The sequence below is a fragment of the Aegilops tauschii genome, chromosome 6 (genome assembly GCF_002575655.3).
Source record: "Aegilops tauschii subsp. strangulata cultivar AL8/78 chromosome 6, Aet v6.0, whole genome shotgun sequence".
NCBI lineage: Eukaryota > Viridiplantae > Streptophyta > Magnoliopsida > Poales > Poaceae > Aegilops > Aegilops tauschii.
Genome location: NC_053040.3, coordinates 352,785,105 through 352,811,747, shown reverse-complemented (window position 1 = coordinate 352,811,747; position 26,643 = coordinate 352,785,105). Strand labels below are relative to the sequence as shown.

At 45.4% G+C, this 26,643-nt stretch overlaps 1 protein-coding gene and 1 long non-coding RNA gene across 2 annotated transcripts; both read right to left on the bottom strand.

Annotated features, from left to right (window-relative positions):
- Positions 1-4,097: 4,097 nt before the first annotated feature.
- LOC120967081 (uncharacterized) lies at positions 4,098-6,860 on the bottom strand. Its single transcript, XM_073502046.1, has 8 exons — positions 6,792-6,860; positions 6,617-6,703; positions 5,760-6,020; positions 5,457-5,677; positions 5,072-5,384; positions 4,887-4,988; positions 4,635-4,811; positions 4,098-4,557 (listed from the first exon to the last, which is right to left on the bottom strand). The coding sequence occupies exons 1-8, from the start codon at positions 6,858-6,860 to the stop codon at positions 4,288-4,290; spliced, it is 1,500 nt and encodes a 499-aa protein (XP_073358147.1). The 3' UTR covers positions 4,098-4,287.
- Positions 6,861-10,185: 3,325 nt separating this feature from the next.
- On the bottom strand, positions 10,186-15,220 carry LOC120966515 (uncharacterized). Its single transcript, XR_005760327.2, has 2 exons — positions 14,718-15,220; positions 10,186-13,331 (listed from the first exon to the last, which is right to left on the bottom strand). It is a non-coding gene; the product is annotated as an uncharacterized lncRNA (long non-coding RNA).
- Positions 15,221-26,643: the final 11,423 nt, after the last annotated feature.

Here is a 26,643-nt window from a genome sequence, read left to right as displayed (position 1 = left end):
GAGGCATGCAGTGGATATCGTTATGTTCTTGCTTCACAGATGATTTGAGTAGATGCTGAGTATATTTACTTGATGAAACACAAGTCTGAATTATTGAAAGGTTCAAGTAATTTCAGAGTGAAGTTGAAGATCGTCGTGACAAGAGGATAAAATGTCTGTGATATGATCATAGAGATGAATATCTGAGTTACGAGTTCGGCACACAATTAAGAAATTGTGGAAATTGTTTCACGACTAATACCGCCTGGAACACCATAGTGTGATGGTGTGTCCGAACATCATAACTGCACCCTATTGGATATGGTGCATACCATGATGTCTCTTATCGAATTACACTATCGTTTATGGGTTAGGCATTAGAGACAACCGCATTCACTTTAAATAGGGCACCACGCAACTCCGTTGAGACGACACCGTATGAACTATGGTTTAGAGAAACCTAAGCTGTCGTTTCTTAAAAGTTTGGGGCTGCGATGCTTATGTGAAAAAGTTTCAGGCTGATAAGCTCGAACCCAAAGCGGATAAATGTATCTTCATAGAATACCCAAAACAGTTGGGTATACCTCCTATTTTAGATCTGGAAGCAGAAGTGATTGTTTCTAGAAACGGGTCCTTTCTCGAGGAAAAGTTTCTCTCGAAAGAATTGAGTGGGAGAATGGTGGAGACTTGATGAGGTTATTGAACCGTCACTTCAACTAGTGTGTAGCAGGACACAAGAAGTTGTTCCTGTGGCACCTACACCAATTGAAGTGGAAGCTTATGATAGTGATCATGAAACTTCGGATCAAGTCACTACCAAACCTCGTAGGACGACAAGGATGCGTACTACTTCAGAGTGGTACGTAATCCTGTCTTGGAAGTCATGTTGCTAAACAATGAACCTACGAGCTATGGAGAAACGATGGTGGGCCCAGATTCCGACGAATGGCTCGAGGCCATAAAATCCGAGAGAGGATCCATGTATAAAAACAAAGTATAGACTTTGGAAGAACTACTTGATGGTCGTAAGGCTGTTGGGTGCAGATGGATTTTAAAAGGAAGACGGACAATGATGGTAAGTGTCACCATTAAGAAAGCTCGACTTGTCGTTAAGATGTTTTCCGACAAGTTCAAGGAGTTGACTACGATGAGATTTTCTCACTCGTAGTGATGCTAAGAGTCTGTTGGAATTATATTAGCAGTTACTGCATTATTTATGAAATCTTGCAGATAGGATGTCAAAAAACATTGTTTCCTCGACGATTTTCTTGAGGAAAGGTTGTATGTGATACAACCAGAAGGTTTTGTCAATCCTGAAAGATGCTAACAAGTATGCAAAGCTCCAGCAATCCTTCTAAGGATTGGAGTAAGCATCTCGGAGTTGGAATGTACGCTTTGATGAGATGATCAAAGATTTTGGGTTTTTACAAAGTTTATGAGAAACTTGTATTTCCAAAGAAGTGAGTGGGAGCACTATAGAATTTCTGATGAGTATATGTTGTTGACATATTGTTGATCAGAAATGATGTAGAATTTCTGGAAAGCATACAGGGTTATTTGAAAAGTGTTTTTCAATGGAAAACCTGGATTAAGCTACTTGAACATTGAGCATCGAGATCTATAAGGATAGATAAAAAATGCTTAATAGTACTTTCAAATGAATACATACCGTGACAAGATTTTGAAGGAGTTCAAAATGGATCAGCAAAGAAGGAGTTCTTGGCTATGTTACAAGGTGTGAGTGAGTAAGACTCAAGACCTGACCACGGCAGAAGAGAGAGAAAGGACGAAGGTCGTCCCCTATGCTTTAGACATAGGCTCTACAGTATGCTATGCTGTGTACCGCACCTAAAGTGTGCCTTGCCATGAGTTAGTCAAGGGGTACAATAGTGATCCAGGAAGGGATCACATGACAGCGGTCGAACTTATCCTTAGTATCTAATGGACTAAGGAATTTTCTCCATTATGCAGGTGGAAAAGGAGTTCGTCGTAAAGGGTTACGTCGATGCAAACTTTGACACTAATCCGGATGACTCTGAGTAGTAAACCGGATTCATATAGTAGAGCAGTTATTTGGAATAGCTCCAAGTAGCGCGTGGTAGCTGCATCTACAAGATGACATAGAGATTTGTAAAGCACACGCGGATCTGGAAGGTTCAGACCCGTTGACTAAAAACCTCTCTCACAAGCGAGATATGAACAAACCCCATGGGTGTTGGATTCATTACAATCACATAGTGATGTGAACTAGATTATTGACTCTAGTGCAAGTGGGAGACTGTTGGAAATATGCCCTAGAGGCAATAATAAAATGGTTATTATTGTATTTCCTTGTTCATGATAATTGTCTATTGTTCATGCTATAATTGTATTAACTGGAAACCGTAATACATGTGTGAATACATAGACCACAACATGTCCCTAGTAAGCCTCTAGTTGACTAGCTCGTTGATCAATAGATGGTTATGGTTTCCTGACCATGGACATTGGATGTCATTGATAACGGGATCACATCATTAGGAGAATGATGTGATGGACAAGACCCAATCCTAAGCATAGCACAAGATCGTGTAGTTCGTTTGCTAAGAGCTTTTCTAATGTCAAGTATCATTTCCTTAGACCATGAGATTGTGCAACTCCCGGATACCGTAGGAATGCTTTGGGTGTACCAAACGTCACAACGTAACTGGGTGGCTATAAAGGTGCACTACAGGTATCTCCGAAAGTGTCTGTTGGGTTGGCACAAATCGAGACTGGGATTTGTCACTCCGTATGACGGAGAGGTATCTCTGGGCCCACTCGGTAATGCATCATCATAATGAGCTCAATGTGACTAATGAGTTAGCCACGGGATCATGCGTTATGTAACGAGTAAAGAGACTTGCCGGTAACGAGATTGAACGAGGTATTGGGATACCGATGATCGAACTCGGGCAAGTAACATACCGATAGACAAAGGGAATTGTATACAGGATTCATTGAATCCCCGACATCGTTATTCATCCGATGAGATCATCGTGGAACATGTGGGAGCCAATATGGGTATCCAGATCCCGCTATTGGTTATTGGACGGAGAGGTGTCTCGGTCATGTCTGCATGGTTCCCGAACCCGTAGGGTCTACACACTTAAGGTTCGGTGACGCTAGAGTTGTTATGGGAAATAGTATGTGGTTACCGAAGGTTGTTCGGAGTCCCGGATGAGATCCCGGACATCACGAGGAGTTCCGGAATGGTCCGGCGGTGAAGATCGATATATTGGACGAAGGGTATTGGAGTCCGGAAGTGTTCCGGGGGTACCAGGCTATGGCCAGCATGACCGAAAGGTGTTTCGGGAGCCCCGGCAAGTGTTGGAGGGCCTCATGGGCCAAAGGGGAAGGGGCAAACCAGCCCACTAAGGGGTGGTGCGCCCCCCACACCCTTTCCCACATTACTTGGGGAGGTGGGGCGCCTCCACCTGGCTTGGGAGGCAAGCCTCCACCTGCTTGGCTTGGGGGGCAAGTCTCCCTAGGATTTTCCCTAGGGAGATCCAATCTGCTTGGCCGCCACCCCCTAGGGGAAACCCTAGGGCGCCTCCCCCTCTCCCCTTGCCCCTATATATAGTGGAGGGGTGGGAGGGCAGCCGCACCTCTTCCCTGGCGCAGCCCTCCCTCCTCATACACCTCCTTCTCCTCCTCCGTAGTGCTTAGCGAAGCTCTGCCGGAGAACCACGAGCTCCATTGCCACCACGCCGTCGTGCTGCTGGAGTTCTCCCTCAACTTCTCCTCTCCCCTTGCTGGATCAAGAAGGAGGAGACGTCCCCGGGCTGTACGTGTGTTGAACACGGAGGCGCCGTCCGTTCGCCGCTAGATCGGATCTTCCGTGATTTGAATCGCTGCGAGTACGACTCCATCAACCGCGTTCTTGTAACGCTTCCGCTTAGCGATCTTCAAGGGTATGAAGATGCACTCCCTCTCTCTCGTTGCTAGCATCTCCTAGATTGATCTTGGTGGCACGTAGGAAAATTTTGAATTATTGCTACGTTCCCAAACACTGCAGTGCCGTTAACTGCCAAATTACAGAAACAGATGCCATTTTGGGCTCATGCAGCACTCACATAACTTGTTCAACATAACTAAAATTACTGTAAACACAAATACTGAACAAAGACAACTAATAACTTGAACATCACATCATTTAGGACAATTCAACATTACTACTACTTCGCAAACACAAATACCACACTAGTAAGAGTTCACCAACATATAACATAACCTCACAAGTTCATCAACCTAATGAAACGGCTACAAGAGCACTAACAAACACAAGCACTAATGCTTTCCACGCGTGTTCCTGGTGCCACGCCTGCAGGCTATCTTCTTCTTCCTGGGTGGACGAGCCTCCTCTTCCTGCACTTCCTCCTCCGCCTCCGCCTCATGATCCAAGCTAGCCATCCGCGAGGTTCCTACGACCACCTTTGGGTTGCCTCTGTTGTCAAAGTCGTTGGGCGTGTACCGGCGTCTGGGCTGCCTAGGCTTGAACACATATGGGGACCGAAGTTGAGCGTCCGCCAAAGTCATGTCATCATCAATGTCATGGCCCTATCACACAATCAAACAATATGGTGAAGAGCGGCGTCGTAATCAAGTGAGAATCACATCTAAAGGATTAGTCATACCTCTTGGGTGACCGCACCCTCATCATCCAGATAAGCATATGAGGAACTCACATCGTCCCCCTGATGGTGAGATGAGGGGTCTGATGGTGTACCAGACCTGGAGGCAGATGGTTCATCAAATTCGGGATCACGGCAACCGAGAAGATTCGATAACCGCCTTAACTTCCTGGCCTGACGCTGTAACATAAACAAGTGTGGAAGATATCAAACTCCACAACATAGACTGGCTCTCATAGTGAATGCGATATGTACCTTGAGGAATGCTCGTAGTGAACCATCATCATTGCCTTTTCCAACCGGTGTGTTCTCCAGAATAGACTGGCTCTCATCAGCTGCTTTCTTGATCTCGGTGCGCTGCGGATGAGAAAGAATGAACACGTTAGCCATTCAGACATGTGTAATACGGCCAACGGGAAAGTAAAGAAGGAACACTTTACCACATAGTTAATCACCGGAACAGCAGGGACTCCTTGCCCTACCCTGACATCTCTGTTGTACTTCCCCTTTGATAGATCCTCAAAGTTCACGGGTTCTTCAAGAATATCCTCATTATATGCCGGCGGGCATATCTCAACTCGAGTATTTTCAAGAAGCCATCGTATGTAGTTATCAAAAGCAAGTGGGTTATGCTCACGAAGCTGGGCGCGTGCACTGCTACGAGCTTGCTCCACGCAAAGCTGGAAGAGGGTAACATACGAAGCATGATGCTTGTCCCAGTCCTTTATCTTCCGCTGCCTTCTCCTGTCCAACCTGCATGGTACAATACCAAACATTAGCAAAATCAAGAAGGACTAACGATGCTTAGTCGATACGCTCTCTTACCTATGAAGTTCTTTGTCCGTATCCACCCATTCCGGCGGGTGAGGCTGGAACAGACCAAACTGACGAAACACGCGATGTGGCAAATGAAACTCAACAGCCCAGTTGCATATCAGTGCGCACCGCATAAGCCAGAGATCCCTATCCCGCAAGCACATCGGGTTGATGCTAAACTCCGGGGTGTACCCAAGTCTGTCATTGGCGCCATATGGCTGCCATTCCACCTATGAAATAGGGCAACAATGCAAAATTGGTGACTTTTTTTCAGGCAAACATGAGAAATGACTGAAGTAATGACCTCGTTACCTGCTCAGGCGTAATCGTGTCCAACTCGGCAACGTACTTCTGGTACATGAGATTGACATCGTTCGTCATCTCGGAAACCACATCCCACTTGTAAGCCCAAGTGGGGCGCCGTAATTCGTCATCTTCATCTTCATACCAAGGATTAAACCTGACGCTCTTCGGGCGTCCAACAGGCAGACGCTCCCAGCTCCATACAGAAAGTAGAAGCATATTACCACCAATGCCTGCACTATCTGTGATCCTGCAACACGCATCGTCCAGCTGCATATGAAAGAAAAACAATGTTAACTTGACAGCAAGCTTGCATTGCTAATGAAGAAATGAGTTGATCACAAAACAGACCAACTACATGTCGGTACAAGTAGGCAAGAGTCGCTGAACCCCAGCTCCATTTGCTATCGAAGACGGTCAACGCCTTCAGCCACATCCATGGAGCGTTCTTGCCAGTGGAGTCAGGAAACAAAGTCCTCAACACAACATACCACATGTAGACACGAGCATGTGTCTGGATCACATCATCAGTGGCATCCGGAGGGCACGTCGCAAAGTGAGTTTGAATCCACGTGAAAGCAGCTTCGGCTGCTTTCCTTTCCCTCTTCTTCTTCTCTTCTCCCTCCTCTACATCAGCCTCAGCCTCAGTAGGAGCCATCAGAATCGGTGCTCATACAGAGAGGCATCCCGTCGATAGCAAGACCGGTGATCAACGAGACATCCTCGAGCGTCACGGTCATCTCCCCAGTCCGAAGATGGAAACTATGCGTCTCCGGCCTCCACCGATCAGCAAGAGCGGACACCAGTGGAGCGTTCAGATTCGGCGTGGACCGGCTGACCAACTGAATCCACGGGAGTAGTCATGCCTGCTTGATGTACGATGTGTACCACTCATCGTAAGGCATGGCAGGACCAGAGACCCCGTGATACCGAATCTTCAAAGGTTCAAGCTTCTGCAAAAAACAAGTAATGACAAATCTTAGGGCATGTAAATTTCAACTTAAGGCAAATTTGCAAAATATTTAGATTACTCGTTATTACCATCTCCTTCTCGCGCATCATGTAGGCCCGGTGTTTCGTGTCGTAGACATCGTCGAGAAGCCAAACCATCCTTACAAATTTCAACAATAAACATATATGAGTTCATCTCAAATATCGGTAAACACTCAACATTTCATATGTGTTCATCTAAACATCTCATATGTATTCATCTACAAGAATCTCAACATCTCCTTCTCACACAATGAATAAATGATTGTAAATTATCATATATATCTAGTATGTCATATGTGTTCAAGTAAATCAACATCTCATATTTCAAATAAACTCAACATTTCATATATATCTAAAAAAACTCAACATCTCACATATAGCTACAAAACTCAACATCTCATAATTATCTACAAAACTAGGCATCTCATATATATCTAGAAAAATTTACAATCTAGGTTTCACTAACAAGAATCATATAGTGTGTGTGGGGGATCAAAGGTTCCACCTAATCTTGGGCAAACAAAGATCCAAACCAAGCAAATCAAAGGTTCCACCTAATCTTGGGCAAATCCCTAAAATTGCAACGCATTTACGGAGGAAAAGAAAGGGAACGGAGGAGTTTACCTAGTAGGAGGGATTGGAGATCGAATCCGGACCTCAAAACTTCAGATCTGAGAGGGGTGTGGGGGGATCCGAAGGGGGCGGCGCCGCCGCCGCTCTCTGTAAACAGAGCAACTTCCTCAGAGGGGGAAGAACTGCTGGGAGGGGCTGGCCCGATGCGGCTTAAGTCAATGTGCAGCGCCCAAGCGATAGGCGCTGCACTTTACACAGTGTGGCAGCTGCAGTGCTGTCTGTGGGGCCGCAACTGGACCAGGGCTGCCACGCTGGCAGGAGGTGCGACGCCTAAGGCAGATGCGCTGCATGGTAGTGTGCGGCGCCTAGCTGTCGGGCGCTACACGAAAGGGTTAGCCGATGAAATTTTTTCAAAAGCAGGTCAGTTTGTGATTTGATTTCGTCCTCAGGTCAAATATGAGATTTCTGCCGCCAATGCTTGCACATCACTTTTGTTCGTCTATTTTATTTTCAATCCTCCACGAGCGACTGCATGGCGGCAGCTAGCTAGCTAGCTATCGGGTGGGGGTGAGGGCGCGTCAGCGTCAGCGTCAGCGTCAGCTGCTCTGGGTACACGCACGCAGCTGTAAAAGGTAGGAGCTTTGGCACGTACCACATCAATGAATGCGCTCCTTCCGTGCTCCCAGCCGGGGCCAGAGATACTTGTGGCTCTTGAGATGCCGCACAGAGCAACCCATTTATGCGCACACTCCCTCCGTCTCCGTGCATGGTAACAACGCCGTCTCCCCTACCACACCACTGTAGTGCTCGCACACCACGCAATGCAATGCATGCATGGATGTTACTATGTTGACCCCAGCACAAGCCGCCACTGTGCGCCCTCCCTCCCATCCATCAGGAAAAGGAGGAAGCCGCACTGTGCAAGCCCCGTGGCCGCATCCCGCATGCATGCCCGGGGCCGGGGAGGGGTCGACGTGGTGGGGGAGAGGAACAGCTAGCAGCGCCAGCCGAATCGGATGGATAGCTCCTCCAATGCGGGGGACGCAGGGCGGATTCCCTCGGGTCTGGCTGGATCATGTAGCCGTTTGCGCGCTGGTACCAACGGGCGCTCGTGGCCACGGGATCAGGCGGCAGCACAGGGTTTCCACGGGCCACCGTCCGTCCATGAGGTGACGACGCAGACGCGCGCGTACAGGGGCACGGGGGTCGGGGGCTTTGGCGTCTCGCGTCACCGTACACGAGCCCCAGCGCGGAAAATGCTACTGTAGGAGCGAAAACGATGGCGAGCCGTACGTGCGGTGCTGTGCATGTCCCCAACTAGCTGCCGCAATCGTGACGTGCTTGCTGCCTCTGTGGACGCCTCCTAATTTCGCGCTGGTTTGGGACACTTGGATGGATCCTAGTTATTACTAGTACTATACTAGACTAAAATGACTTGCTTCCATGGGGATGCAATTGCAAGCATTTCCGTTTTTCTTTGGCTTTTCGCCTGCCCGTCCTAATCGGGTCCATTTCGTCGTGCTGTACGCATACGCATACGCCGCGGGGTGTACGTACATTTTTGTGCATACTCCCTTTTTCTTCTTTTGGTGATGATTACGTTACGATCGGCGATATCTGCGTACACGCAAGCAAAAATTCTTACCAATTCAATATCGTGAGGGCTGTTTGCGTAGGTGTGTAGCTTTATAGAATACATACATATAGCTTGGTCTCCAAAATGAAAAAAAAATAGACCTGATAGGATAGGAGCATCTTCCTTTCCACCTATCGGTTGTCTAGCTTCGTGATGAGCAGAGAGAGGAGAGGCCGGAGAGAGACGTGTACCCAAGTATCCAATCTGCTGAGGATGGTCTAAAGACTTAAAGACGTCCCTAGACTCTTTTTTCTTGCCCCACGTAAGTTTCAGCCCACTATTTCTCTGTTGCCTCTTCACCCACACAACGCAAACATAAGGAATCCATCTAATCTCTCGGCGCCTTTGATCCACGTCATTATGCGCGATCCCTTTATTCACCTTGTCTCTATGTATAGGCGCTCCCATCAACACTGGACTTTGGCGGGGGTGGTGGGTAGGGCGTTCTTTTCTTATGGTACAGCATACACTAGTACGCACGCCTGGTCTATTCCGCTACACAATAGTAGTAGTGTACTAGTATATAGTAGGGACTATCTAATCAACAGACGTCTGTTTTCTATTTCGTTTTAGGTCGAATTTTTCAGCCAATTGTGTGTTTACACGTGGGCGAGCTCAGATCTGAGTCAGTTTTGCTAAATACTCAGGTCTTGAGTCAGTTTTGCTTTTTTACGAGGAACGGGTCAGTTTTGCTAGAAAAAAACGACTGATTTCTTCAGTACATTCAGTCGAATTTCCTCCTGCTGGCCCGCTACCCCACACCAAACCAGCCACACCGCTAACGGACCGGGTAAACAGATTCTGACCCGATTACGGTCGCCCACACACAAAAGTCTGTCTCCAGTACCATACACACTCCTGCATCTTCGGTCTGCTTTTTTGTGACACCAAGGCTACACACTCAAAGGAAGATAAGGGCATGTACAATGGAGGCATCACCTTCCTAGTGCCTCACTCTTTCCACATAATTAAAGATGGATGGGGCACTATTTAGTTTCGCAAATACTCAACGCATACAGCTGCCCCTGGAGCCCCATTGTATGACATATACATCATCTTTTTGCTGTACTTCACAGTCACGAGCATACCTGAGAAAGGTCCTCTGTACGGTCAAAAACTCTACATTTTGGATGACAAACCTGAACATACCTACACATATATTCTCAGAAAAACACACTGCATTACTGTAAAAATGCTAGTTATCTAAAGAAAATGGTGAGAGTGAATGAGCACTAAAATAGACATGCAATAACTTATATAACTGCCAACCCAAAAAGCTGGAACCAATGCAACATAGGTACATATGCAGTAGGTTCTGGTGGTATCATGCCACATGTGCAAAGCACACATTATATAGATTCAGTACATGCAGATAAACACACAAAAAGTGACATGATAGAGAAAGGCTACGCTAGTGCAAAGCTAATGAAAATTGAGATCCAACTCGACTGAAGCTTGTCAACTAGTAGACTCAGGCACCCGCCGTGAGGACATGGACAACGACTATCATCTCCAATATCCTCATGAGCACTGATCTTGAAAGTGAATAGTACAGCTGTTCCAACATCAACAACACTTATTCTTGCTGGAAACTCTCTCCATCCACTCTTGAAGACGATGCGGTCATTAGGGGCGGTGTCATATGCAGCTATACTGTAGATCACATTCCACAAGCCCCTTCTCTCCGGTGTCCAGGCTAGAGGCAACTTCCCTTGGTAAAAGGTAATACTAAAAAGAGCTAAACATAAACTAAGAAGTACATGAAAAAAACAGAGACTGACGAAAACGCAACAAGTAAAATGAATTTTGACTTATAGAAAGGAACAACTGATCATGCTAGACAATGACAAAAAGTAACTGAAGAAACTACTTAGTCTTCACAGTACATCACCTGCTCATGCTGCTCAATACAAAACATGGACTAAATAACTTTACTAAAAACTAAAAGATGATGAATCAATGCTGAATAAAAACCGCACAGTGAGTGAGGAATATGAACTTCAAGACTGCAATACTAGAGAAACTGTAAGCTTATATGCTTATATAAATAATGAGATACAAACACTAAGGAATATTACATAAATATAAATGGATCAGCAAAATACAGAGGACAAATAACCGAGTACTGGCATACAAAAACTGAGAAATTTGCGCCCCTCACTGAGAAATAATGACGTATATAAATAATGAGATACAAAAACTAAACAACGAGAAATGATGAAATGATCAATGGACATTAAGTGAACAATGACAAAATGGAGAAAGGACTGAAAATAATGAGATACAAAGAATGAAAAACACAAAACACAAAACCCTGGCTGTTAAATAAGAAAATTGTCTACAGATCAACAAAGAAACTCATTCTGATAGAAACCTAAAAAGGTACTCCCTCCGTCCCATAATGTAAGACGCTTTCTGATACTACACTAGTGTCAAAAAACGTCTTACATTATGGGACGGAGGGAGTAGATAGACTGAAACAAAGGTAGCTATGCCTTGAGGCTGAACAAATCAGCTAACAGTGAAGACTGAAGAAAAAAAATGAGAACTGAGAATTCACAATAATGACTGACTGAAATAACAACATGAATGATAACTGAAGACTTTGGGATAAAAGACAAAGATAACTAAAAGGAATGAGTAAGAGTGGAAAACAAAAAATGAAGGACTGAATCTACCCATACAATGTCTCAAGACAGACAACAACTAGCACACAAAGAAATTCTGAATGACAAGTAAAATGAAACACTGATAACTGAAACACAAGACTGAGAAGTGAGTTTAATAAACTTAAACCCGAGCAAAGACTGAGTGGCGGAGCCTAATGATAATAACAATGATAACTGAAACTAGAACTGAGATACTAAAGAATAAACAATGAAAATGAAAATACATAGACAAACTCGTCCTAGAAAAACTGATAAAATGAAGACTAATCAATGAAATAACTGGACAGAATAACTAGACAATCTGGAAAAAAATAATGGATGATTGACAAGAAGACTAAATGAAGGCTGAGAACTCAAAACTGACTAAATCAGAATGACTAAGAAAAAGGATGACTAAGAAAACATGAGACAATAGAGAATAAATCAATGAAGAATGAAGAGTAATCACTGAAATACTGAAACCACGGAGGCTGAGAATAGAGAATACATGGAGACTTTGGACTAAAAACAATACTAAATAGCTAACAAACCTAACACTAAAGAAATGAGTACCAGGAGAAAGCTACAGAATAAAACTAAAGTTGTTGCATCTTCTTGGTTTCATGCTTACTGCTTCTTCATCACATATATGTTCTTGAGTTCATACTATATCTGAAAAGACTGAATTTTACAGGTGAATAGCAGTGCGAATGAGGATATGCAAGATATGTGCATTGGAAATTTGGAAGCCAAGAAGATGCGTTCATGCAGGTCAAAGGGAGGGATGAAAAATTGATTCATATTTTTTATACCTTGAAACTTGTGTCGAAACTGACAGAGAAATATTTATGTGAGTGAAAGAGCCAAACTTCTCTTGTGTGTGTGTGTGTGTGTGTGTGTGTGTGTGTGTTTATTGCTAGACTTATAAATGAATCTATAAGACATATGCAGAATAAACGATCTGCTAAAGATGGAAAACTTAAGCACTAGGGAAAGCTCCCAAAGACTCAACAAGTTCTCCAGAGTCGTTGGGCCTGATAGTAATCTTCATAGAGGTGTCGACCCTTAGGTTCTTCTCCATGAGAAATTCCTTCAACCATTGTTGAAGCTGATACGCCGTCCTTGGAGGTCATGTAAACAGCAGTGATGATGCCCCCTGCTCCCAAAACGTATTCCAAAAATGATCTGCCAGTTGCTTTGTGGCCTCTATAGTCGTCAGACATGCAGATTTGGTACTCCATCTATAAGGCACATGGTGAATAGGGAAAAACTGTTTGTCGGTATACTGAAGTAAGAATGATTGAACTTAAACTCAACAATGAACTTAACTTGAAGAAGTTTTGCTTTATAGGGAAACATGGCTAAAAAATGATCAACTATAGAAACAAAAAATGCATTGAAAGCTTTATCAGATGGCTCTGGGTGAAACATTAATGGATCTGATCGACTGACTAAATCTGACCAACAAGAGGAAATCACGGAGGCCTTTTCTTTGGGTTAGAACATAATTTTTTTCTAGCTATCGACAACTAAAAAATGAACAAACAGAGCTGGCTTTCCAATTCCCAGAGAAAAAAAACTAGACTGCGTATACATAACCTAGGCTGACCCTAAGAAATCTGATTGCTGGGTATACCATAAAAAATCTGAAGCAAAGCATACCTAAAAAATCTGTCTTCACACACTAAGAAAAACATCCACTTGAACATGATGGAAAAAAATCGACTATGCCTGACCAAAAATTATAAAACATGATCAAAATGACAATCTAGACTGACAAATGGTAGAAGTATAAAAATGAAATATGTTACAACTTGGCTACTAGTAGCACTTCTAAAATTAAGCATAAAAATGGAATAATATCATATCACTAGAAACACTAGAATAAACATACTATAGTGAAATAATAACATAACTCGGGCCTCTAAATTCTTACAATAAACATACTATAGTGAAATTACACTCAGACTAAAAAAGAGATATACATCAAACAAAAAAGATCTACAGAAAAAATATATCACAACCATTACTAATCTAACGTAAGAAAGCAAAATTAAGCTGGCAAAATGATACTCTACAGTTTCTTCACGATAGTACTCCTACAGAGAGAAAAACACATTCAATCAGTTACCTGCCTCTCATCATCTACAACATGCCTCCGGCTCTCTAGATTCTTACAATAAAACATACAATAGTGAAACTGCACTCAGACTAAAAGGAGAACTACATCCAAGACAAAAAGAGGGGCCTCTGATCATCTACATCCACACACACCTAAGTTAGGACAGAGACAAAAAGTCAGTCCCAATTCTGATGTTCAGATCCAAAAAAATGATCGGACATGACACATTCAGAAGTACTCCCTCCGTCCCGTAATATAAGAACGTTTTTGACACTAGTGTAGTGTTAAAAACGTTCTTATATTATGGGACGGAGGGAGTACAACCCTAAATCCCTTGTTCCCTTGTTGGGTTTCATATTGGGATATTGCCACTGCGCAAAAAATAGGTGCAGTAGGCAGGGTTACATACATAAAACAGAGCACACTCTCTGTAATTCTCTGATCTTCTTATAGTTAAATCTTCTTGTTACCCATGGAGCTTCAGCCCGCCCATGTTAATCTTCTTCTCAACAATTATGCCCCAGCAACCTTTGCAGCTGCAACTGTGAACTAATGGACTGATCGATGCACATGCCTACACTAATCCTGATGATGGATCAGGGACTAACTGAGAAAAAAATCCACGCAAACATGCCTCGGGCCTCTAGATTCTTACAATAAACATACTACAGTGAAATTTCAATCGGACTGAAAAAGGAGATCTACATACTACATCCAAGACAACACCAAGGCGGAAATTTTGGTGAGGGGAAAATTGGGGGAAACGAGCGGAGAGGTGCCTGCAGCAAATTCAGGGGCATTTCTGATGAACCACTCAAAAACTCGACTGGAATGGCCTAAGCTGTGACACACAAAACCAGCGAACTGAACCGCCCCTGCGATGAACGTCCATGACCCGGCTACAATCACGACGAACTGAATCCGCCCAGCGCAGGAGGGTAAATACACATGGGATGGAATTCACAGAGCGAGGATAGCGGGGGGCGAATAAATACCATGCGCGGATGAGCCCCACCGGCGCCGCCGACTACTGCCGCCTCCACCGACTGGAGCTTGCTTGTGGCGCGCACAACGGGGCAGCTCCGCCAAGCTCCTCTCCAGGCCAGCATCTCTCCCACCTGCAGCCCCCTGGGGAGACTCGCCGCGCGCCATCTCCGCTACTAATCACCGGAGGATCCCCTCGCCTTCCCTCCGCCGTCTCCGCCCCACCTCGGCCAACCCCCACCGATCCCCTCCTAGCCACCGCCCCACAAGACTGAATAGAAAATTCGAAAAGGCTATACCCGTTGCAGACCCGCGAACCCGAAAGCCGACAGAACCACCCCGGGGACACGATACTGAAGACAAACGAGGCGATAAGATTTGTGCGAAATCGGACGGACTAAAAAACGACCTGAGACCAATTCATTTTCAGACGACTGAAAATTAGTAAAAGTGATATAGTAACACAAACGTGCACGAGCTAGGCAGGTCTCATCGTCCTCCCTCAGAATGTACCATGTCGACTAGATTCGGAGCCGATGGTGGAAAAAAAAACAAATTTACCGTACAATGAGGCCGGTCTGTCTCTCTACCACTCCTATTTTATTGAAAATGTTAGTTTTTTGTTTTTGCTTTTGCGAAGTTCAAAAGATAGATGCTACTATTATGCATGCACTTTTGACCTGTGCTATGAGACCGGCCGGTTGTTTTACCCATAGCACGACACGACTGTACTTTTCGTCGACCTAGCTACTGACCAACGAACGAGTGCATGTAGTAAATTGCATGATGGTGAGCTGGGCGGGCACATATATGGTTTGGATGTGTGGAGTGGACACTGGACAGCTCGATCGCTAGCTATTTGCCCTGGACGTATGCGTTGCGTACTTGCATTGGATACCCGGGCCGGTACGTACGAATTTGGCGTATTGCGTACTACCGCCCACGCCCAACTAGCGTACGCCCACATGTCGTGCGTGCTAGTCATGTCATCCCATGATCACCTCCTGATCTGCCTGTTTCTGCTTGGGTACTCCAACTCTCATAGTCGACATATTGTAGAGTATACCCTCATAGGTACTCGATCGCCATCAGCGCGGCACTGAATTTTAGGCGCGAATATTCACTCGAGTCATGGCACAGTGCCCGCGTCAGTGTCGATCGATCGGGACGGCCCCAAAGCACGCACGCACGCTGGCGACTGGCGGTGTTGATTATTTGTTGAAGAGGAAGAGGAGGAAGACGACGGACGAGTGTGAGCCTAGTGTTTTCCGCAGGGTGGTTCGCGGATGGCTGTCTGGTGGCGACCGCTTCTAAATGCACCACCTACGTGGGAGACAAAAGAGGCTATTCAGGTGGCAGCCCGGGCATTACCTACGTGGACACGCGTACGGCGAACAAGGCAAGGCGCTGTCCGCTACTCAAGCCTTTCCTTTTCTCCTTTCTCATCACATATGAAACGTGCGCAGCGCGCGGGAGACGACGACGACGAAATGCATGCACACATCAAGAAGCCGGCCGCAGAAGCAGATCGCACGTACTAGGAGTTACGTGCAGCGTGCAGAGACCGACCACGGTGCAGGATTCATAACGAACGCCGCGCGGGGCGGCGGTAAATTAACGGCCGGCGGTGCCGCGTCCGTACCGGCGCATGCACGGCCTGCTTTCTCGCCGGCGACGGCGCACCTGGTCCGCCCCGCCCGTCCACACCGAATCCATGGACTTTTCTCCCCGGGTCTCTCACGAGTCACGCCAGCTTGCACTGGCTGCTCTGCTCTGCTGCCTCCCTCGGCAGGGAAGGACCATCGATCTTCACCTCGCATGATTACAAGTGACCGTACGGCCGGCGGTGGTGTAGGTAGGCAAATTTAACAAATTTGACCTATATACGAAATCAAATCACAGAATAAACTGTCCGTAAAACTATTTCACGCTGCTGACCCGTGGCGCCTAGCGCCTGGGAGCTAGGCGCCGCACTAGTGCAACGCCTAGGAGTTAGGCCTAGCTCTCAGGCGCTGCACACTGACTTAGTAATTTTCTGATCACACGGGTGCGACGCTGGCCGTGTAGCGCCTATCTGTGAGGCGTTGCACAGTGTAGTGTGGCGCCTTCGTGTCGGGCGTCACACAAAAAGATCCGCCGCGTGAAATAGTTTCACGGATAGTTTATTCTGTGATTTGATTTCGTCTATAGATCAAATTTGCCACGGATGTGGTGTAGGTACACACAACCAGCAGCAAACATTCAAACCCACCCGCTCCGAGTCCCCGACTCATCATAAATGGCGGGGTACGGGGGCGTCTTATCATGGGCACTTTTGGCCATTCCCCGCTGGTGTGTGCCGCGGATGCGTCCAAGCAACCCTATGCTATGCTTGCAAATCTCGCCTAGCTTGGTTTGTTTAGGCTATTTAGATCTTGTGAAAGATATGGAAGTGACTACCTTTGTACGTAGTTATGGCACCCCACGGGAAACAACCACCGAACAACCACTGGCGGCAGTGAAGCTGAAGCCCCAAGAGAGAGATTCCATGGCTCTGTGGCTCCAGCGCGAGGGCCCACTTTTGTGCACACTCATGCATCTCTCTGTCGCTCATGGGCTGTACGATTGTTCCAGGGGCCCATCAGGCCCACAACGTACGTGGGACTACGTAGAGCAAGCGTCATCTTTCTTGGACACCACGTAGGAAATCTTTGCCCATGAAAATCTTGTTCCAAAGAAACGAATCATTTAGGTATGCTAACTAAAATATCACTTTTACTTTTATGAAAAAAAGAACGCCACTCTCTGAGAGCATTTACAGCCGGACTTCTCAAATTGACCGGGCGGGCACGGGGACCACTGACCGGACAGGAGAGAGAAGTAAAAGTAGCAAAAAGTTCACCCAACCGGACCCGTTATATCTTTCCTATATGTCCGGGCTGTCCGCGAACCCTCATATCCATCTCAAATATGGGGAGGATATGAGGGCTCACGGACACGCCCGATCAATCCGCCACATAGGACGTGGCCCCACCTCGGATCACCTTTTCTCATTTTTTATTCATTGTTTTCTTTCTCTCGCTTCATCTTCACCAATCACGTGCAAGTGACCGGACATATGAAGAAGAAAATAAGGATTGTGACTGCGCAGATGGACAAATAGGTGCTCAAAACGCACATGCCCGGTCACTGACCGGGCGCGGCCGCGGGCGTTTGAGGGGTTGAATTAGAGGTACCTGGCTGAAGATGCTATAAAAGAACATAAAAGAGTACCACTGTTCTGAGAAGCGTCAATCGAAGTTTTTTTGATGCGGGTAGAAGTTTAGCTTGTTATTACTTTTGCCACATTCAATTCATGATTCATATTGCTTCACTCCTTGTCGGGATACGTAGTATAGTGCTATCTTAGTAGTGCAACATAGAATGACTGTAGAGTTCAGACACACACACACACGCACGCACGCACACGCATGCGCGCACACACACATGCACACCCACAATAATAATTTGAATCAGTGTGATCTCTATGCGTGATTTGATGTGGATGCTTTGGCTTGCCTGTTTTTTGCTGATCACGTTGCAAATTGTTTGTTTGAGGAGTTCTTTACAGTACATTCCCATAGTTAGAGAATTTGCCCATTGCTTTGGTCTGACAAAATGGGCACCCATTAGTCTCCCTTTTTATTATGATAATGAACAGATCCTCGGTGAACAGATCCTGGAAAATTCTTAATTGAAATGTGAGAGACATTAATTCTAATGGTTGGCCCTTTCAAACACAACTGAAGAATTAGCCTTCTCAGTCATCTGTCTTTAAGAAACTAAAAGAGAAAATTTTGACAGTGCTTACCTAAAGAACTTCTGTCCTAAGATAATAAACAAATTTGAATTTGTGCCTTATGTGGGAGCCTCAAGGGGCCCTTTGATGCTTGGAGTGACAGTCTTTTTCAAGGAGAATGCCTATTCCAAAAAAAAGTTCTCAATCTCGGCCGGGTTTACGTTTGTCCACTCTGGCAGCTCACGGATCCTAACAAATATGTTGGAAATATGCCCTAGAGGCAATAATAAATTGGTTATTATCATATTTCCTTGTTCATGATAAAGGTTTATTATTCATGCTAGAATTGTATTGATCGGAAACTTAAATACAAGTGTGAATACATAAACAAATACTATGTCCCTAGTGAGCCTCTACTAGACTAACTCGTTGATCAAAGGTGGTTAAGGTTTCCTAACCATAGACATGAGTTGTCATTTGATAACGGGATCACATCATTAGGAGAATGATGTGATGGACAAGACCCAACCGTAAGCTTAACATTCGATCGTATCACTTGAGTTTATTGCTATAGCTTTCTTCATGCCAAGTATCTATTCCTAAGACCATGAGATCATGCAACTCCCGGATACCGGAGGAATACCTTGTGTGCTATCAAACGTCACTTCGTAACTGGGTGATCACAAAGATGCTCTACAGGTATCTCCGAAGGTGTCTGTTGGGTTGGCATGGGTCGAGACTGGGATTTGTACTCCATGTGTCGGAGAGATATCTCTGTGCCCTCTCGGTAATACAACATCGTAAGGAGCTTGCAAAATATTTATGGCCCTTGTGATACCAAAGTCAAAATTGAATTCATTGACTGGTTTCAAAACATCCAAATGCCTAGAGGCACTGACTAGATTGTTATGGGTGATTTCAAGTATATCAGGTACCCACACAACAGAAATTTGGGCTCTGGTGACTTCTCTAGCATGTTGCAATTTAATTAAGCTATTAGTGCACTTGCCCTAATTGAGATTACTCTGGAAGTTAGAACCTTCACCCAGAGCAATATGCAGGATGCCCCCCTATTGAAGAAGCTAGATTGGGCCTTTACTTCTGTAAATTGGACCTACAACTATCCCAACACTCAAGCCCTGCCATTATCCAAACCTATGTATGATCATACCCCTTGTGTTATTTCTATTGGAACATTCCCAAATCCAAGCTCTTTAGGTTTGAGAACTTTTGGCTGGAGCATCAAGATTTCAAAGCAGTTGTGGAAAGCATTTGGAACCAACATGTGTCTGAGCAAGATAGTGCCAAGAAAATTACTATGAGATACTATGAACCCTGGCAGCTGACCCGCGGGAACCCCGAAAACACACTTTTTGGGATTCAGTTTCATGCTGAAACTGTGCAGGTTGTTGAATGTCTGTTGGAGGTCAGAAAGGAGGCTGGAGCCCTGGCGAGACTTGACCACTATGTCATCAACGTATGCTTCAGCGTTGATTCTGATCTAGTCATGGAGGCACTTCTGCATGGTTCGTTAGTACGTTGCACCCACGTTTTTGAGACCAAAGGGCATGGTGATGTAGCAGATAGGTCCGAAAGGCGTGATGAAAGAAGTTTTTTCCTAGTCGAACTCGTTCATCCCGTATTTGGTGGTAGCCTAAATAGGTGTCCAGAAAGCACAACCTCTTGCAGCCCACGGTTGAGTAAATGACTTGGTCGATGCGTGGTAGAGGGAACGGTTCCTTGGGGTATGCCTTGTTGAGGTCCTTATAGTCGACACACATGCGCCAGAACATGTTCTTCTTATGGACCATGATTGGATTGGCAAGCCATTCAGGGTGCGCGACCTTCTTGATGAACCCGACAGCTAGGAGCCTGGTGATCTCCGCCCTGATGGCATGCCGCTTTTCGGTGGCAAAACGATAGAGGGCTTGCTTGACCTGCCTCCCGTCCTTGCGAATGTTGAGGCTGTGTTGCGCTTGTTGGAAATATGCCTTAGGGGCAATAATATTTGTATTATTATATTTCCATATTCATAATTATAGAGTTTATATTCGATGCTATAACTGCTATGATCCTGGAATATGCGACTCAGTGGAAAACTCATATGCATGCGTGGAATAATAAACGGTTAAATAAAAGGTTCCTAGTCTTTCCTCTGGGACTAGCTCAAGTGTTGTTAGTGATCACGTTTTCCGGATCTTAGGATATCATAAAGTGTAATGATGATCCTGAAACAACATTGAGATTATCATGTTGGAAGAACGATCATATTGAATCGACCCAATCTTGTTTGTTATGCATTGAGTTAATATCATCTGTAATAAATTGTAATAACACAGGAAGTTAACATGTGACTTTGCTCCTTAGAACATGAGAGTGTTGTAGTCACTTCTTACCGTACGGTGGGCTTTGGGGTTGCTCACCCGTAACATAGTGATCACAACGACAACTTACGGGTTCATCGGAAGGTTTGATAAGGGACTAGATAGCTCAAGAGTGGGATTTTGCTCCTCCGACGATGGAGAGATATTATTAGGGCCCTCTCGGTGTGACGGCATCAATCATCATCTGGCCAAACACATGTTACTTTGTCACGGGGATGCCGGAACACAATAACGAGAAAGAAGAACAAATCGGTAACGAGGATTTCGGTATAGTGAGCATGCATGGTGATGACTCAGGAGGATACTGATGCATCCTGGGTTTTGTGAAGTATCGCGACGCAAAGGGAACATCACATGATAAACAAAGGTTCACTCGAATATCATTCATGTGCTCATAGGGATCGATATGGACGTCTACGGTCCCGCTATCGGTTATTGAACAAACATTTTCGTTCATGTCTATGAGTTACCAAACGTACTGGGTCACAAGATTAAGGCAATCACGATCTGCTGAGTGTTAGTAGGATGGGAGTCATGATACTATATTTGTGGAATTATTTCATGAATATTCTGAATTGTTCTGAGAGGATCCGGAAGCGTTTTGGGGTCACTGGAAGGGTTTCGGTGAATATCGGGTAATACCGGGTGTTACCGATAAATTATAAATAGGTGGAAAATGTTTCCGGAGATGTAAAAAATATAGATAATGGTCTGAAAGTATTTATATCATTTTATATTTAATTTAAATATCAGCGGGCCTAAAAACATTAAGAGGTGGGAGGCAACTTGGGCCACAAAGGCCCAAGTGGAGGTGGTGCCCCCCTTTCCGTGTGGGGGGCCGAATCCTACTAGGGGAGGCAGTCCAACTCCCCCCCTTGGCCGATGCACCAAGAGGGACTCCTTCCCCCTTGGTGACTTTCCTCTCCCTCCCCTCCAACCTATATATACCAGGGGATTTTGTCCTCTGAGATAACACAAGTTTTGGAGCCTCCTCTAGTTCTTCTAGTTCTAGTTCTAGTTGGTCATAGTTGACTAATTAGAGCTAGGCTAACCCTCTTACACTCATAATTAGAAGCCCTATGTGGTTCTAATCTCCTTCCTCTAATTCTCCAGCGACAATTAGCTCTGGACGACGAAGCACTGCCGGATTTTGAAGGTTGCACGCTTGCAACCAAGTAGAGAGGTCATGCTTTCGGTCTTCGGTTCGAGGGTCTGTTCATGGGCGGTCCGTGGGATCATTCATCGATGGTTCGAGGGACTCCAAGTACGATCTACATCGACAAGTTCTTCTTCCACTGCAACTCGGTGACGATAATGATCGTGATCCCAACTCGTTATGCATCTTCATATTGATCTTGGGTGATCGTAGGCGCGAATCTTTTTGTTTTCTACTATGTTTCCCAACAGTGGCATCATGAGCAATTATATGAGTAGGTGCGAGTTGCAATCTAGATCACATGTGATTATGAGGGTTGATGTTCTTGCTATGCTTCCCTCGAGTGTTGCGTTGGTTCATGGTGTTGCTTTTACAAGGTTCTGACAATCGATCAGGTCTGGCTGTAGATGATCTGCTAACAGTTCCTTGGGCTTCACCATAGTTGAGAACTTGAGAATAGTGAACCGTCGCGTACACAAGAGGGTGCCAAAGATGGATGATCTTCTAGGGGGTCACGTGTATTGGACAAAGTTTAGTGTGGGGGGGCGAGACTTTTGATTAAATCTCTTCTTTCACACACCCGAAACTTAATCTAGCATCAAGAATCATCGCCTAAATTGTGGACGTACATAGCTAGTATTACTTGTTTAAACTGGTTAACCACGTAACTAAAATTTTGCTAAAACTGATTAGAGGACGTATAACTTAGTTTTGCAGGGTATGCACATGATGTGGTATAGCCTTCATCATGAGAATGAGTTTATGTATGAGAGGGTTATATGTTGTAATGTTAAGTGGCATGCGTGTCACGACATGATGGCTGGAGCCACGAGATTGGCACAAATGTAGATTTCATAGAGATAGCCTACATGTTATAGGTGATGATGGCAACCGTACACGAAGGACCTCGACGAGGAGAAGGTGTACTATGCGCGGGACGAGAAGCTATAGTTTTGTGCCACGGCAGAATTTCTGAATTTGATGCCAGGACGACATTTTCTGAAACAATCGCCACGACAATGTTTTCTGAAATTGCCATCATGGTAACGTTTTTGAAATGGTTGCCACGGCAACGAAATGTGGGCCGTCACGGTGCTTCAACTGGATATTGAAGATGGTCATAGAGATTCCCGGCGCCCAGAGCTATACCATATCATGCTTTTATGAATTGCTTGAGATGTTTAATCCTTTGTTGTTTGCACCCTTTGATTGCGCAGTAGTCAATTATTAGGGCGATCTCTCACAGTAAATATCAAGTTAAAAGGTGCTCTTCCCAGTGTTGCAACTGTCTATGACATTCTAACATCTCAGACTTCGTCATGTCCACATGATTTCAAACGAGATGAGAGATGTAAGACGGAGATGGTCCGACCATGTGTGTAGATATCACTCAGTTATCTTGAAGTTCTAGCAGAATCGTTCTGAGCTCGGAGCACAAAGCATCGAAAGATGAACAAGGGTCATATGGTGATATGATCGGAAATAGTTTGCCCACCGGTCCAAATTCTCGTCATCAGTGATGTCCACATCAATGACTGAGAACTAGATTTGGATTTGAATCACTCAATGTTAATTATGAGAGATATTAATTTTAGAAGTGCAATGTTTAATTATGAATAAATGTCTAAATGAATTTTGTGTCTATCGTTGCAGGTAAATGGCTCACAATATGTTCAACTTAGCCCCTATGTTAGAGAAAGAAAAGTTGGCTGCGATGGTGGAAACTATGCAGATTGGATTCGGAACCTGAGATTTGTTCTAGGAGTGCTAAGAAGGAGAACATGCTGGATCAGCCCCTAGGTGATGCTCCTGAAAAGGATGCAACACCAGAAGAAGTTGCTGCTTACACTTCTGGTAGTGATGACTATGATTCAGTCCAGTGCCTCATGTTAACTTGCATGGATCCTAAACTACATGAGCGTTTTGAACAATCTACTACTCAATTCATAATTGGGTCACTGGACGTTTTGTCAAAGAAGCAGGCAAGGACCGGACATTTTGAATTAACCAAGGCCTTGATTGAATGCATGATGAAAGAGGGTTGCTCAATGAGTGAGCATATAGTAAAGCTTGTGGGCTATGTTGATAGACTGGCTTCTCTGGAATTTGGAAATCCTCCAACACTCAGGACAGATATTGTGCTTGCTTCACTTCCCCCATCTTACGATGGCTTTATCATGAACTACAACATGAATGGGATGGAGAAAAGTGCAAACGAGTTGTTTGCTATGCTCAAAACCGCGGAAGCTAGAATGCAGAAGAACAAAACAGTGTTGATGGTCAACAAGACCACCAGTTTCAAGAAGAAGGGCAAGTCCAAGAAGAAGAAATCTAATGAAGCCTGTAAGACCGAGTCGAAGAAGAAGAAGAAGGGCGGAGCCTCTAAAGAGACTGAATGTTTCTACTGCAAGCAGAAAGGACACACTACAAAAAAATACACTTCCGTGATGATACGTGTTTGTCACAGTAGGTCACGTTTTCTGTCATGCATGTACATGCATGACGATTTTATGACAGAATCAAGATAGTCATACCTGTGTTATTGTAGAAGTGTTCCATGACAATACCAAAATTATCATCATGGAAGTGTCCATTTCCATGACGATAAATGGCGCATCATAGAAGTGCTTTCGTCAAGGGTAACCGACACGTGGTATCCATCGTAACGGGTCACCGCTAAGCTATCGGGTTCCGGTTTGGATCTGATAACCCGTTAATAGCCCTGACCAATGGGGATTTTCCATGTGTAAAATTCTGATTCGCCGGAGGATCGACGTGTCAACACAGCCTTGGGACAGATGTCATCCAGCCAATGGACAGGACACGCCTATGATAAGTCAACATGTGGCACGGTCCAACAGTGGCCCATTCAGGTTAAAAGGCCAGGCGAGTCAAAATAAGCGGACCGGCCCATTAGCGGCCTACTTGCGCCAGGCCCATTCACAACCACGACCCATACGAGCTACACAGAATTAGCCCATCAAAGCCCCATTTTAGATTTGACAACTTCTAGCCCATCATCAGTTCCAGCCCATCAATGGCCCACTACGTCTTTGGGCTCAATTACGGCCTGACCTTCTTTCGGCCTGTTAGCATCCCATTATAGATATGGACCAATATGCCACCGGTATTTCTTTCGGCCTTTTCTCGGCGCATTCTGTAGTAGGGCCAACTTCTAGGCCGTTGTGACTTTCGGCCTTTCCTTGGCGCATTCTTACTGTTGGAAATATGCCCTAGAGGCAATAATAAAATGGTTATTATTGTATTTCCTTGTTCATGATAGTTGTCTATTGTTCATGCTATAATTGTATTAACTGGAAACCGTAATACATGTGTGAATACATAGACCACAACATGTCCCTAGTAAGCCTCTAGTTGACTAGCTCGTTGATCAATAGATGGTTATGGTTTCCTGACCATGGACATTGGATGTCATTGATAACGGGATCACATCATTAGGAGAATGATGTGATGGACAAGACCCAATCCTAAGCATAGCACAAGATCGTGTAGTTCGTTTGCTAAGAGCTTTTCTAATGTCAAGTATCGTTTCCTTAGACCATGAGATTGTGCAACTCCCGGATACCGTAGGAATGTTTTGGGTGTACCAAACGTCACAACGTAACTGGGTGGCTATAAAGGTGCATTACAGGTATCCCCGAAAGTGTCTGTTGGGTTGGCACGAATCGAGACTGGGATTTGTCACTCCGTATGACGGAGAGGTATCTCTGGGCCCACTTGGTAATGCATCATCATAATGAGCTCAATGTGACTAAGTAGTTAGTCATGGGATCATGCATTACGGAACGAGTAAAGTGACTTGCCGGTAACGAGATTGAACGAGGTATTGGGATACCGACGATCGAATCTCGGGCAAGTAACATACCGATTGACAAAGGGAATTGTATACGGGATTGATTGAATCCCCGACATCGTGGTTCATCCGATGAGATCATCGTGGAACATGTGGGAGCCAACATGGGTATCCAGATCCCGTTGTTGGTTATTGGCCGGAGAACGTCTCGGTCATGTCTGCATGGTTCCCGAACCCGTAGGGTCTACACACTTAAGGTTCGATGACGCTAGCGTTATAGGGAATAGATATACATGGTTACCGAATGTTGTTCGGAGTCCCGGATGAGATCCCGGACGTCACGAGGAGTTCCAGAATGGTCCGAAGGTAAAGAATAATATATAGGAAGTGAGGTTTTGGCCACCGGAAGAGTTTCGGGCGTCACCGGTAATGTACCGGGACCACCGGAGGGTTCCAGGGGTCCACCGGGAGGGGCCACCAGCCCCGGAGGCTTGCATGGGCCAATAGTGGGAAGGGACCAGCCCCTGAGTGGGCTGGTGCGCCTCCCACTAGGGCCCAAGGCGCAGCTTGGAGGGGAAAGGGGGAAACCCTAGGCGCAGATGGGCCTAAGGCCCACCCTAGGGCGCGCCCCCCTCTCTCCCCCTCTTGGCCGCCCCTCCATCCCATCTAGGGCTGCCGCCCCCCTAGGGGTGGGAACCCTAGAGGGGGCGCACCCTCCTCCCTTCCCCTATATATAGTGGGGTTTTTGGGGTTGCCATAGACATGAGTCTCCCTCTCTCTTGGCGCAGCCCTAGCCCTCTCCCTCCTCGTCTCTCGCAGTGCTTGG

Bases quoted from the DNA above. Each gene is read 5' to 3' on its own strand.
- LOC120967081 (XM_073502046.1), bottom strand. From the start codon at position 6,860: ATGGTTTGGCTTCTCGACGATGTCTACGACACGAAACACCGGGCCTAC. The intron at 4,989-5,071 runs GTAAAGTGTTCC...TCTCATCCGCAG, and splicing joins TTCCGGTGATTAACTATGTG to CGCACCGAGATCAAGAAAGC. The intron at 4,812-4,886 runs GTACATATCGCA...TTTATGTTACAG, and splicing joins CACTACGAGCATTCCTCAAG to CGTCAGGCCAGGAAGTTAAG.